Consider the following 15,174-nt stretch of genomic DNA (forward strand, 5'->3'; position numbering starts at 1 on the left):
AAAGTATCAAAGGGAAGTTTTATATCCCTTATACAAGGTGATGGTAGCTTTTAAACGAGCGTGCGAGCGCCCATATATACATGTATAAAGGTGCGCGGCCCCATATGCTGAAATCTTATATCCTGTGCACAATTACATGCACATGTTATGAAATAGGATTAGTGCATGTATTGTGCTCCATATTTTAGGCATTTACACGAACAGCAGGGAATTGTAGGCATTCACATGCACAAGTGAGGAAATTTTATAATGTGTGCGTGAAGGAAATGACCAGTTTTTTACCAGTTCGTCCACCAGTTTGCCCAGTCCATCACTAGGTCATCAAGACCCCCGCTTGGTTCTTTAGCCTGCACTACCCCCAGTTTACCCAGATCCCTCAAGCATTTCATATGTGGCTATAAATACTTTTATTCTGTCTTACACCTGATCAACAGCAGAAGTAAATTTGCGCTGAAATAAACAGGACGCGTGCCGCATTCGCTTAACTAAATTCGCGCATATCTCTTGGCCCTGCCCTGGAATGCTCATGACCTGCCCCATTCTGCCCCTTTTTTTCTCAATGCGAGATATTTGTGTGCATATGTGGCAGGTTTATAAAATCGACCAACCGCAAACAAGCGATGCATGCACATCCTTCTCCCGCGTTTGGCACGTGTATCACTTTTAAAGTTCAACTTAAAGTGTGCAAATGGCTAAGATAGGTGTGGAAAGTGTGTTATATTTTAAGTATTTATTTTTATTCCACACTGAATAGAGAGTCCTGGATTGCAGCCGCATAAGACTGTACAAGAGGTCAGCATGAAGGGCCGGAAGATCACAGGAGTTGTTCTTTATCTTAGCAAAAACAATACATACCTAATTCAGTTTCATAACTAAGTTTTTCTCTAGTTTGTGTTTCATGGCTACCATTAAGCCCTTGCAGAGGCTACAGTTCAGAATCTACTAGAGGGACTTTTTCAAAAAATGTATGTCAAGCCTGCTGAAATTAATTGTGGAATTCTGTCAGGTTTCATACTGTGCAGAACCAAAGGAGTAGAAGTTCATGGAAATAGATCCTATTATGGTAATATTAATATTCCCAGCTTAACAAGCAAAAAGGATAAAGGAAAGATTAAGAAAATTGTTACAGCAAAGCATTTTCCGTGCCTCTGCCTTTTGCAGTCAGTATTTATACTGATTTATACAGATTTTGTTTGACCAGATAAAGTTACAGAAGTTCTCTGGTGCCCCACATTCATTTTCTTGCAGTAATATAATATCAGTCTTTCCCATTAATGGTTCTTCCTTGACTGGTAATTGACCTTTGCTTCTTCTAAGCAGTGTCTCTAACTCTGTCGCAACTGGCTACACTTACCCCTGCTCTACTGCAGATCTGGAAGCACCGCCACAACACAGCCGGACAATTTCTGTGTCCAGCCACCAGCCTTTGTCTTTCAGTTGCCATCTGACACAGTCCACAACGTCAACAATTGCTGCTCCTGCAGACTCCCATTACGTGGGTACGTGTTTGTTCTTAAAAACTGGTGAAAAAGTCCTTGTGGCACTCTGATGACATCATGGACTCCTTCCACTTAAGGCTCCACTGGACGTTCCCACAATACCTCAGCAACAGGTCTCCTGATATGCATTTGCTCTTCAGTGCTCATTGCTTGTGTTTCTCAATTCCTGTCTTCTTGTTCTGGTCTTGTGTTCCTGTCTTGTTCCCGCTCTCTGCCATGTTCCTGTGGTCCCCCTGCCTTGCCCCAGTCTGGTCATGTCCTGCCTTATCTTGTTTGGTCCTTGTCTTTGTCCTGTCTTCATTGGCTTGCCTTCCCGGATTCTGATCTAGGCCTGGCCCTTGCCATTCCTAGATTGCCACCTGGACCTGGCCTTTTGCTTTGAACTCAACCTTACTTGGTCTGCCGCCGACTTCGATCTCTGGCCTGTCATCGGGTGTCTGCTGCCTTCCCCGACCGCTAAACCACCTTCTAGTATCAATTCCTGCTGCCTACCAAGACCTTAAGAACATAAGAACATGACATACTGGGTCAGACCAAGGGTCCATCAAGCCCAGCATCCTGTTTCCAACAGTGGCCAATCCAGGCCATAAGAACCTGGCAAGTACCCAAAAACTATTCCATGTTACTGTTGCTAGTAATAGCAGTGGCTATTTTCTAAGTCAACTTAATTAATAGCAGGTAATGGACTTCTCCTCCAAGAACTTATCCAATCCTTTTTTAAACACAGCTATACTAACTCAACTAACCACATCCTCTGACAACAAATTCCAGTTTAATTGTGCATTGAGTGAAAAAGAACTTTCTCCAATTAGTTTTAAATGTGCCACATGCTAACTTCATGAAGTGCCCCCTAGTCTTTCTATTATCCGAAAGAGTAAATAACCGATTCACATTTACCTGTTCTACACCTCTCATCATATTCCCCCTCAGCCGTCTCTTCTCCAGGCTGAAAAGTCCTAACCTCTTTAGTCTTTCCTCATAGGGGAGCTGTTCCATTCCCTTTATCATTTTGGTCGCCCTTCTATGTACCTTCTCCATCGCAATTATATCTTTTTTGAGATGCAGCGACCAGAATTGTACACAGTATTCAAGGTGCGGTATCACCATGGAGCGATACAGAGGCATTATGACATTTTCCGTTTTATTCACCATTCCCTTTCTAATAATTCCCAACATTCTGTTTGTTTTTTTGACTGCCGCAGTACACTGAACCGACGATTTCAATGTGTTATCCACTATGACGCCTAGATCTCCTTCTTGGGTTGTAGCACCTAATAGGGAACCTAACATTGTGTTACTATAGCATGGGTTATTTTTCCCTATATGCATCACCTTGCACTTATCCACATTAAATTTCATCTGCCATTTTAATGCCCAATTTTCCAGTCTCACAAGGTCTTCCTGCAATTTATCACAATCTGCTTATGATTTAACTACTCTGAACAATTTTGTATCATTTGCAAATTTGATTACCTCACTCGTCATATTTCTTTCCAGATCATTTATAAATATATTGAAAAATAAGAGTCCCAATACAGATCCCTGAGGCACTCCACTGCCCACTCCCTTCCACTGAGAAAATTGTCCATTTAATCCTATTCTGTTTCCTGTCTTTTAGCCAGTTTGTAATCCACAAAAGGACATCGCCACCTATCCCATGACTTTTTACTTTTCCTAGAAGCCTCTCATGAGGAACTTTGTCAAATGCCTTCTGAAAATCCAAGTACACTACATCTACTGGTTCACCTTTATCCACATGTTTATTAACTCCTTGGACTTGGACTCTCACTCCTGGGGTTTGGACTCTCACTCTCTTGACCATCCTAGGGACCCACCTAAGACCTGCCGGCCACCAGAACCCAAGGGCTGAACCCGCAGGGGAGGCGGCTGGTATAGGCAAAGCTCCAGCCTGTCCAGTTGTAGGGTGTGTCCATCAGCTATTGGTGTGGGCCTAGCAAATTGAACCACTAGGCAGATGGCACCAAGGTTCCACCAAATCCAGAAGCATTACAGTGGGTCAGGGACCACAAGCCAGTCATACAAAGAAGTCATGTGTTTGTATTTATTTAGATTTATAAACTGCCCTTACCAGAGCCCTAGGCAGTGAACAAAGCAAAAACATATATAATTAAAAGAATCAAACAATATAAAAATGAACACATCTACAAACTTATGTCATAAAGCTGCTTGATACCAGTACATTCCCGAAACTCATTAGACCATATTAGATGAGTCAAAACAAGAGAAGACCCCATTAAGAAAACCAGAAGCAAGAGACTGATCCAGTGGCTTGATTCCTGGATTGATTCTTCCCCTCTCCAATTTGGCCACGGAAGCTACTGGGGCAGTGCTCGCAGCTTCTGGGGAAAAGGGAGTCTCATCGGTTGCTCAACAGTGACACCTAGTGGCTAGTTTCAGGGTCCATAGTTTTGGAATGAGCCTTGGTGTATGGTTCTTAGCCCAGGACTGTCACTGTAATGATTAGGTGAGTTGAATGGGAATAAAAAAAAATAGGGAAAAAAATTCTCTGGTAGTTGCAAATCAAAGCCCAAAAGAGGCTAATTCAATTGAAATGGAAACCCAAAAAAGCAGTAGGAAACTGCTGGACAAAAAATCCCCCACAAAAACCCCAAAAGTAAGATGCAGGACAATAATTATCACAGTGTGGTTTTTCTATTTTTAGATAATTCAAATGCTACCGAAAGCAAAATCACTAAGGTCCCTTTTTCATTCTGATTATTAACTACTGAGATATCAGTATTTAATATTTTTGAAAATTCCTTCATAATAGCCACTCCCACCATTATAAAGTTAAATAAATCGTGGGTTCAGGTTTGCTGAGGTACAATGAAATGGAAGGCAGAAGATCTAGGAATAAGACCAAATTCAATTGAGAAACCAGCAAACTTGATCTTTTGAAAAGTTTTTAAAAGAAACAGCTCATTCTATTGGATGTTCCTTCTCCGTGCTTAGTGTACCTTTCCGAAACCCAAGAAAGAGCTTTCTCAATTGCAGGGCCTATAGCATGGAATTCTCTTTTTCAACAGCCACAGCTCATGACATACTAAGTTGTTTATAAAGCTGTTGAAAACCATTTTTATTTAGGAAAGCATTTGATGTGTCTGGCTAACAAGTTTCCTATCTAAGTTTTCCACCTGTGTTCCAGTTTTTCTTTGCCGTCGACCCAGCAGAAGGCTCAGTTGCAGGACTTTTAAGTGTTACTGGGCTTGCCGCTTCTCTTGGTTCTCTCGTTGCTGTGTGGTCATATTTTTTTTTTTTAGGAATGCAATATTGTATCTCGCTTTGAATTTAATCTGTGTTCTAAATCGTTGACAATAAATTCTCTCACCGTAGCATACTCATAATACATAAAACAGGGGAAAATACTGAAAGTTCTTTTGGGGTGACCTGACTTTTCCCATAGATCTGAAACACATTATAGATAGAGGAAGATTGGGACCCCTGCTCAAAAAGGCACCAGTCAGCCTTAGATCAAAATCCTGATAATATTCCACAGCATATCACAGACCTCTTATTAAGCAGAATCCTAGGATCGTAAGACATGTACACATACTCTGCCGGCTGGCCAAATTAGAAATTCATGAAACCAACACAGTTGGTTGCATCTAAACCTTGGACCAGGGCTTCCCAAACCTGTCCTGGGGACCCCACAGCCAGACAGGTTTTTGACATATGCTCAATGAATATGCATGAGATATTATCAACATACCTTGGAGATCCAGCATATGCAAATTTCTTCTGAAAACCTAACTTGCTGTGGGTGGCCCCAGGACAGATTTGGGAAGCCCTGCCATTGGCAGTTCCAATCAAAGGGGCTTACTGTAGGCTTCCCACAACCAGCTGCCAAGAAATCATGGGAGGACCTGCATCTTTTTATTGGTCAACACTCTTCACCACTTAACCTACTAGGCAGTAGGGGTGTGCATTCGTTTGCAACGTATTGGCAATCCACAACGTATATGCCATATTCGTTGTATTCATGGGGGTCACGAAACGTATGGCGAACCCCCATGAATACAACGTATCACTAACGAATAAACCCCCACCCTCCTCACCCCAACACTTGCCAAAAGTCCCTGGTGGTCCAGCGGGGGTCCTGGAGCGATCTCCTGTACTCGGGCCGTCGGCTGCCGGTATTCAAAATGGCGCCGATAGCCTTTGGCCTTACTATGTCACAGGGGCTACCGGTGCTATTGGTCGGCCCCTGTCACATGGTAGGAGCAAACCATCTTGTGCTCCTACCATGTGACAGGGGCCGACCAATGGCACTGGTAGCTCCTGTGACATAGTAAGGGCAAAGGCTATCAGCGCCATTTTGAATACTGGCAGCCGACGGCCCGAGTGCAGGATATGGCTCCAGGACCCCCGCTGGACCACCAGGGACTTTTGGCAAGTCTTGGGGGGATCAGGAGGGTGGGGAGTTGTAAAGGGTTGGGATCGGGTTTTTGTTTGGGAAACGAATACATATGTAACTAATGAACGGATCGGGGTCCCCCGAGAATGGATGCAACGGATTTGGATCCCAACGAATACGAATACTGAATGGGACGAATCCGTCCCTGCTGCACATCCCTACTAGGCAGTGACTCTTGTCTCTACCATACCTTGCCCCACATCTATTCTCTTGCCAGTTACACAGAACCAAGCACATTTAAACTGTACCATGAATAATTATTATCAAGTCAGATGTCAAATTGCTTACCAGCACTTTCCTGCCAGACTTTGTAAAGAAAGCAAATATAGTATGGAATATGTTGTCTTTTTCCTGAGGAATGATGCAGGGGTCAGGGTTTTTCTGGAAAGAACAGTTTCCCTTCTCCTGGCCAACCTGGTGGATAGGGGGGGGAAAAAAAGATAAAAACATTAAATAAACCACAGTTAGAGCGTGGTGCTAGGAACTTTGTTTGCTCATTATGCCAATGATTTTGCTTCTGTAAAAATAAAACACCTAATATTTCACCAATTCTTGTTTTATTGGATTGTAAATGTTAAGACTAAATAGAGAACAAATAAACTTTGCTTCTTGGAGTTATTTTGTTTTTTTCACATTCTCTGTAAATTTTTGGTTCTTCATACCAAAAGCCAACACAGAAATAAGCAACTGCCTGAAATGGAAAAATGAAACCATTCCAGACAGTAGCAAGATAGCCAGCACATAGCCAGGTTACATGTAGTGACAGTTCACTGCCAGCATACCTCATTCTGGAGCTGCACTGCCACTGCCTCTGCCTCTCTAGCCATTTCTGTCTAGCACTGTGTCTCTTCTAAAACCAGGATGCCACTTAACTGTGACCAACTAGGTGATTGTTCATGAAAGTAGGTGCATGAGTTTGATATCACCAAATAAATCCAATGTGGACTTTGGCTGGACAGTATAATGCACTAACTTCTACCTAACCCCACCACCAACTTATTACCATCTGATCTTCAGTCCATGGTAGTCCTGCATTTCCAGAGGATCCATAAGGAAGGAGTACTGATTGCCTTGTGAGATACAAAACAAAATCTTGAAAAAAAAATCCAAACTTAGCTGAAAAACAATTGTTTTTAAATGAAAAGCAATTTTCTCCACAAATTCAGTTTGCTTATGGGTGCTGCAAAACCCAATCTCCCTCTATATCCCTACAGAACCAGTTAGGGAATCAGTACAGACATCTACAGCTCTGTGATAAGCCACTCAGCGCCTTGAGAGTGCTTCAGGGAAAGAAAACCTGTTCTTGTGGTACAAAATCTGGACTGTAAAAGCCATTTGCTTCTTTTGAGAATGGATTGTTCTATTCCAGTACTACATACCAAGGAGTTGCACCTACAACCCTACTTGAATAAGTCAGTTTCATGGTTGTAGTAACAAGCTTGTTCTTTGTGTACTGGTTACGGTGGGGGGGGGGGGGGGGGGGTTGTCATTGGCTGAAGTGGGGCCACCAATCAGAGCAGACAAAGATGAGACGATAGAGCCCATCTGTTCTCCCTCCCAGGCACAGCAACACTGAGGAATCCCTGGGGCCACTCTTCCTCCTTTTTTCCCTATGAAAATGAATATTTCTAGTTTTGAACGTAAGTATGCAAGGAAAGGAGGCAGGCTGCTGTTAGGACACCCTTGTATGAATAATCTCCACTTAGTAAGTTAAAGGCTGCTGCAGACTTAGTTATAGGAGCTGGTGGCAACTAGTGCAGTCCAATTGCCATGGAGAAGCAAGAAGTTAGCTGTGTCTGATGCTGCCCTAAGGCTACAAAGAAGAGAAGAGCCAATGAGGTCTGATTCTGCCCTGAGGCTACACAGGAAATAAGAGCTGGTGGTGCTCAAGATGGGATAGAGCAAAGGAGGGGAAGGGGAGGAGGGCAGAGAGAAAAGGAAGGAAGACAAAGGATACGGTGCTGAGGGAGGGCAAGAGTAAGAATTGATGGAAAAGGGGTGATGGAGGGCTATGAAGAGAGAGGTATGTAGAAGGGAGATAGAGGGAAATGAGGATGAAAGGTGAAGAAAGAAGTTTGAAGTGATAGATCGGCACCATTCGTAGGCAGACAAAAAGTGACTTGCCAGATTTCACTGGTCCTGTAGAAAAGACATGCAGCTGCAGCTCATCACCATCCCTGAATCCTAGCAGAAGTAAAGGAATAACCCATCTAGACCAGGACCTTCAGACCGAGAAGGGGATGCAAGCCCAGTGTGGCCAACCCGAAAGACAAAGCTAGAGACTGAGCACAGGGAGAAAAAAAAAACCAGAGACTTAGGGTTGCTCTGGACTCAAGAGAGGAGCTACCCACCATTCCTGGAGGTAGAAGGGAAGGAGGAGATAGGTGAAGAAATGGGCAGAGTTGGATTTTAAAAATTAGAAAGGGGGGACTTTGGTGCAGGGGTCCAAGGTTCCTGAAAAATCTATGTTAGGCATCCAGGACCCCCAGTTAGTCTATAATCCTTTTTTCTCCTTCCATATATATGATAAGAGAAATGGTTGTCTATATGCTAGATCAGGGGCCCTTAATTTTCTGTACCAGAGGCCTAACAATTCTTAACTAGGCCCTGGCCAAACTGCCATAATTGCCCCTTTAAAAACGTGGACAACTTATGTAAATCTTCCCATTTCTTTTATTGGTCAACCACTACTCTATGTTGAAATTTACATTTGCTGAATATGTTATATCTACTGTCATGTATTTACAATATTGAGCTAATAAATTTAATAGCCACAGAATTCTCACAATTCTCAATGAACTATTAGGAAAATCCCAGTTTGCATGTTCAGATGAATAATATGGCAATCAACAGTGGATTATCTTGTAGCCTGGCCAACACGAACTATTTTTCATTTTTCTGAAGTAGTCAAATAGTGCCCAGTCTGTCCCTAAACTTGATCTTCATTTCAATTCCTTCCTATACATTGTCTGTGTTTGTAATTCGTACTGTTTGTCTTTTTATTTTACTGCTGTGTTTATAATCCAAGTTTTTAAAATTGTTTATGTCTTAAAATATAACTTGCTTAGAATGGCATTTGTTGTACAATGTGGGATATATGTTTTTAAATAAATAATGAATAATAAATTGTACTTTAGCTTCTCTTAAAGTTACTTCTAATGGTAATAGTCAGTACCGCGGTTCGGGAGAGATCGGTAGGAGATCTCTCCCGAACCGCGATGATGCAATATATACGTTTGCGAGGCTAAATTAAAGCATAACCGAAGGTATCCCAGCATGTAAATGCGGAAACAACACACAGTCAGAGGAGTTCCTGAAGCAGCATTGGACGCGAAACATGCACATCGAACTGCACTCTGATTTTCCTGGAAGGGTTGCACCCTCCATGGACTGTGATCCCCGAAAGGGAAGTATTCTTCAACTAATCTATTTAAGAAATATTTCATTTAAAAAGAAAAAATCAACAAAAAATGCACATAATTGAATTTGTGACCAATAAGTGAATTTGTAACCAATGATTAAAGAAAGAGGGACCTTGGGGTGATAGTGTCTAATGATATGAAGTCTGCGAAACAATGCGACAAGGCAATAGCAAAAGCCAGAAGAATGCTGGGCTGCATAGAGAGAGGAATATCGAGTGATTATCCCCTTGTACAGGTCCTTGGTGAGGCCTCACCTGGAGTACTGTGTTCAGTTCTGGAGACCGTATCTGCAAAGAGACAAAGACAAGATGGAAGCGGTACAGAGAAGGGCGACCAGGAAGGTGGAGGATCTTCATCGGATGACGTACGAGGAGAGATTGAAGAATCTAAATATGTACACCCTGGAGGAAAGGAGGAGCAGGGGTGATATGAGTCAGACTTTCAGATACTTGAAAAACTTTAATGATCCAAAGACAACGACAAACCTTTTCCGTAGGAAAAAAATCAGCAGAACCAGAGGTCACGAGCTGAGGCTCCGGGGAGGAAGACTAAGAACCAATGTCAGGAAGTATTTCTTCACAGAAAGGGTGGTGGATGCCTGGAATGCCCTTCCGGAGGAAGTGGTGAAGTCTAAAACTGTGAAGGACTTCAAAGGGGCGTGGGATAAACACTGTGGATCCATCAAGTCTAGTGGGCATAAATAGAGAGGAGGCAGCAAACACTGCACGGAGTGGCAGTAGCCACTGAGGCATTCACGGAGCGGGATGCCAGTGGCCAGTAGTTGGTGTTCCACCTTCAGGCAGCAAAACACTGCATGGAGCGGCAGTAGCCACAGAGGCATTCACGGAGCGGGATGCCAGTGGCCAGTGGTTGGTGTTCCACCTTCACGGAGCGGAAGGATGGAGGGCTTCCATCTCAAAAAAAAAAAAAAAAAAACAAACAAGCAAACAAAACAGGGGTGGGTAAGGGGCAGGGGTGTGGCCTGCTGGTTGCGGCGGTTGCTACCCCTGATTGAGCTGGATGTTCACTAGGATGGCGCTGCTCTCTGCATTGGTGGAGGGGTGGAAGGGAATTGGAGCCGGAGGGTGCTGGAAGCCAATAGAGACGGGTGGGAGGGAGAAAAAAGGGGGAAAAAAATGGATAAACTGCGTAGCTTGCTGGGCAGACTGGATGGGCCGTTGGTCTTCTTCTGCCGTCACGTCTATGTTTCTATGATCCCAATTGCGGCTTAATATTCAACGTCATAACACCCCAACCCACAGTAAGAAACCTTGGGGTTATCATAGATCAACAACTCAATCTCAAAAAACAGATCAACTCCATCCTCAAAGAAGGTTTCTTCAAGCTTCACATCCTGAAGAAACTCAGACCCCTCCTCCACTATCATGACTTCCGCACCGTCGTCCAAGCCACCCTTTCCTCAAAGCTGGACTACTGTAATGCCCTCTTCCTTGGCCTACCCTCCTCCACCACCAAGCCCTTACAAATGCTCCAGAATGCCATCGCCAGGGTCATCACCAACTCAAGGAAAGCTGATCACATTACCCCAATACTCAAAGAACTCCACTGGCTCCCCATCGCATCCCTAATTCTCTTCAAAATTCTAACCATAGTGCACAAGTCCATCCACTCGCACAATTCCAATTGGTTGGATGAACCCTTTCGTCCTATACGCACTGAACGACCCACTCGCACTGTCAACAAAGGCACCCTCTCCATTCCCCCTTTGAAAAAAGCCCACCTCTCCTCTACTAGGGACCGTGCACTATCCATTGCAGGCCCTAAACAATGGAACACCCTCCCTACCACTCTCAGGCTAGAGCCATGTTACGCCAAGTTCAGAAAAAAACTTAAAACATGGCTCTTCCGACAAGCCTACCCTGATTAAGTACACCGACTTCTGCAAGTATCTTGCCTACGCCTTGTATATTCCTGTAAATAGTCCGTTGCAGTTTTTATTTATTGCTTTAATTCCTCCACCTCCTGCTCTTTGTATACTCCTCCTTGTTCGCCCTCCCTGTTCATTGTAATTTCTACCTTTAAAGTTACATTGTAAACCGGTATGATGTATGCATACTAATACCGGTATATAAAAGTTTTTAAATAAATAAAATAAATAAATAAAGAGCAGAGATGCCAAAAGAGCCTGCGGGATGTTATGAGAGTCATTAAATCACTTATATGAAGTTCGAATTCGATACTGACTATTACCATTAGAAGTAACTTTAAGAGAAGCTAACTTACAATTTATTATTCATTGTTACTCTCGCTGGCTCAGAAATAAGGTTGGAGCCTTGCTAATACTTTAAATAAATAATAACATGGTATAGTTAGAACAGAGAATTAAAAAAATCTGCCTGTAGATCCTTTCAGTAGACGAATCTTGTGAAGAAAAAGCAGCGTATGGATTAACAGTTTAGCATACAACATAAGACGAAAGCACTTAGTGAACATAGAACAAGTAGTTTATAGTTTACTAGTTTTTCTATACCGCCGCATTGGCATTAGCCTTCGCAGCGGTTTACAACTTACACAAAGAGAAAATACAATAAATAAGTCCAATGAAAGATAACAGAAATGTAGAGACTGAAGCAGAGAGTTGGTTCAGACATCTCCCTCCTTAATCCATAGAATCTGTTTATAAATTCATTTATATGTACTGTAAATCATAGGTAACTATACAGTAAAACCATGAAAAACAATCATCCGGTTATAGATCCTTCTTTTCAATTCAGTAATAGTCTTATAAATTGTCTACAATATACTATCCAAAATGAATAGCTTCTTTAGAAATGTAGAAGTTAGTGTTTTCTGCACTTGAAAACGCAAATAGACCCTTTCCTATCTACATTACTGGTTTGAGATTGGTTCAGTATGGTAAGTTACAGTCAACTGATGTCCCTGCAGCAAGCAGTCGCTCGTAAACTTTTCGAGGTTCCAACTATCAGACAGGTGTATCTTTTGGAAGCTAGGGAGTGATGGTTTGGGGTGGCTGGTCCACTATTATAGAATACATTACTTGAGGAGCTGAAAGCAGAGTCCACTGTCAAGCAGTTCTGGAAGCCGCTAAAAGCTTTTTTATTTGAGCAGGCATTCAGTGAGTTAATGTCATCATTTTGAAACTACCAGTACCTGAAGCAGAGGTCCATTTTTACATTTCTTATGTTTTTGATTGAGGTTCATTAGTGTTATTTGTTTGTTTTGACTATGTTAGTATAACTTATATTATGTATTATATATTATGTTTTATGGTTCGTTTGTTTTTTTTTTTTACTAATTTTATGTATTTATATTATATATGTTTACTTGTAAGCTGCCTAGAATGGTAGATAGTACAGATTCTAAATGTAGAAAATAAAGAAATAAAGAAATCTACTGTAGATGGAATGGAGTGGGGTTCTCAATGCCCATATCACTAAATAAATGCACTGCAACTGACACCCTAAAAGGTGAATTTTAAAAGTGATTTGTGCGGCAAAACCGGGAGATGCATGTGCATGTATCACTTAAGAGTACCCAGTCGATTTTATAAACAGGCCACAATAAAGCTCTGGAATTTGTTGCCAGAGGATGTGGTTAGTGCAGTTAGTATAGCTGGGTTCAAAAAAGGTTTGGATAAGTTCTTGGAGGAAAAGTCCATTAACTGCTATTAATCAAGTTTACTTAGGGAATAGCCACTGCTATTAATTGCATCAGTAGCATGGGATCTTCTTGGTGTTTGGGTAATTGCCAGGTTCTTGTGGCCTGGTTTGGCCTCTGTTGGAGGGTGCTGGGCTTGATGGACCCTTGGTTTGACCCAGCATGGCAATTTCTTATGTTCTTATGGGCACAAGAACCACTGTGCAAATATCTTCCACTGGGGAAAAAAGGGACAGAATGTGGATGGGGTATGTACCTATGAGGCGGGGCCAAGAGATATCCGCATCCAGATACGTTTCAGCGCAAAGTTACTTCTGGTATTGAAGAGGTGTAAATCTGAATAAAACTATTTCTAGCCATATATGAACTGCCTGAGGGGTCTGGCTCAACTAGGGGTTGATGTGATGCCTATCATGAAACTCGGTATAACAAAAACAATAAATAAATAAATAAATAAATAATCAGGGGAGTCTTGAGGACATAGTTATAGACTGAGCAAACTGGTGGGCAAACTGGTTAAACTGGTCATTTCCTGGACATGTGCATGTTATAAAAGTCCCTCACTTGTGCGTAAACACTTAAAATTAGGAGCACACATACACACACCAGGCCTATTTTATAAAATGCGAGCAGGATATAAAATTTCAGTGCATCTTGCTGTTCATTCATATACAAGTATATTTGGGCACCTGAGAACTTGTTTGAAAGTTACCGTGTAAATGTTAGTCCTTAGATTATGGTGCAAAATCTTAACTACTCCCACCTTGCAGAGGTCCCTCCATAGTCACAATGAGGCCGATGGAATACCACAGCACACTGCTCAACACATGATTGGATGTGCGTCCATAACCCCTGATGCAAAATGGGGGTTCGTGCATCCAAAATGCACGGCCACCCAAGGGTGTAGCTAAAAGGCTTCATCACATGTAAATTCATGTTGAGGCTAATAGCTGTTCCCCCCAATGCCAAAAAAAAAAAAAAAGTGTGCCCAACGCGCACATTTTTACCCTCAAAAATTAACACCTGCCCCGGAGCAGGTGTTAATTCTTGAGGAGCCAAAACAGTTTACAGAAAAGCAGAAAACAGTGCTTTTCTATAGTTCCTATGACTTAATATCATAGCGATATTAAGTCGGAGGAACTGAAAATGGAGAACCCTAATAAAAAATAAAATTAAAAAGAAATTGTGCTGGCAGTCAGGTACGGAAAAGGGACATCCATTTTCCTAACCCTCTGACAGCCACCTCTCCTGGGCGCCCAATGCCGAGGAGGCACTAGTGACGCAAACTTTTCTCTAGCGCCTCCTTTTCACCATGGCAGCCCATTTAAATATTAAATTGGTCACCCCAAGAAGTGGATCGGACAAAATCATGAGCGCCCATTTAACATTTCTCGATATTGCATCAGCCTGAATCATGTAGCGTGGCACTGCAGTCATCAGTACTTACTCTGGGGATAAACAGAACGACTGTTTCACCCAGTGTCCTTAATCCGACACCTTCCACAAACAATTCACAGAGCTAGATAGAAAGAAAGGAAGCATTATCACTACATCTCTACAGAATAAAAGTATTAGATTATTAATTGTTCTTGAAATCCAAGATATAGAGTACCGTATTAGTTAGATGTGAGCAAAGGGGGTAACACTAAAGCTTCTTTCTCGTTTCCAGCTAGTTCTTCAAAAAATTACTGGAAGTTGTAGCAGTTTGTATATTAAAGAACCACTAATAAATTTTATAGATGGCGTATCCCTAACAGCTTAAAGGATACCTTGCCAGCACTTTGAGGTCAGTACAAACCACAAAGCTTTGAAGACACAGGATGTGTTGGCTAAAGTAACAAAAAAAAAAAAAAAAGAAATTAGATGACTTCACTTTTGAAGAATGCTGCTTTTCAAGAAGTGTTTCCTTTAGGGCTTCCCTCATTTACTAATTTTTAGATGCAAAGATAAAGCAGAAAATGAGGATAAACCCTTGTCAGATCAGATTGCAACCGCTTACATATTTTCTGCTGATTTTAGAAAGCATTTGGGATACCCAAAGTAAGCTGCATGCACCCAGACAAACAGTAAGTAGCACATTTGGAAAAGGCACGGGATATTTAATATCATTGTGAGCTGCACCGCATATCTTTCTTAAGTAGGGATGATCTTCCAGCATTTCCCATACATGTGTAGAAGG

General features: G+C 42.1%; 1 protein-coding gene across 1 annotated transcript in view; it reads right to left on the bottom strand.

Moving 5' to 3' along the window:
- ITGA9 (integrin subunit alpha 9) overlaps positions 1–15,174 on the bottom strand; it is an 855,720-nt gene that overhangs the window by 97,945 nt on the left and 742,601 nt on the right. The window contains exon 24 of the mRNA XM_029589807.1: positions 6,223–6,348. Within this exon, the coding sequence (XP_029445667.1) occupies positions 6,223–6,348 (126 nt within the window). The remainder of the gene's footprint in view (positions 1–6,222; positions 6,349–15,174) is intronic.

Source organism: Rhinatrema bivittatum, chromosome 2 (genome assembly GCF_901001135.1).
Source record: "Rhinatrema bivittatum chromosome 2, aRhiBiv1.1, whole genome shotgun sequence".
NCBI lineage: Eukaryota > Metazoa > Chordata > Amphibia > Gymnophiona > Rhinatrematidae > Rhinatrema > Rhinatrema bivittatum.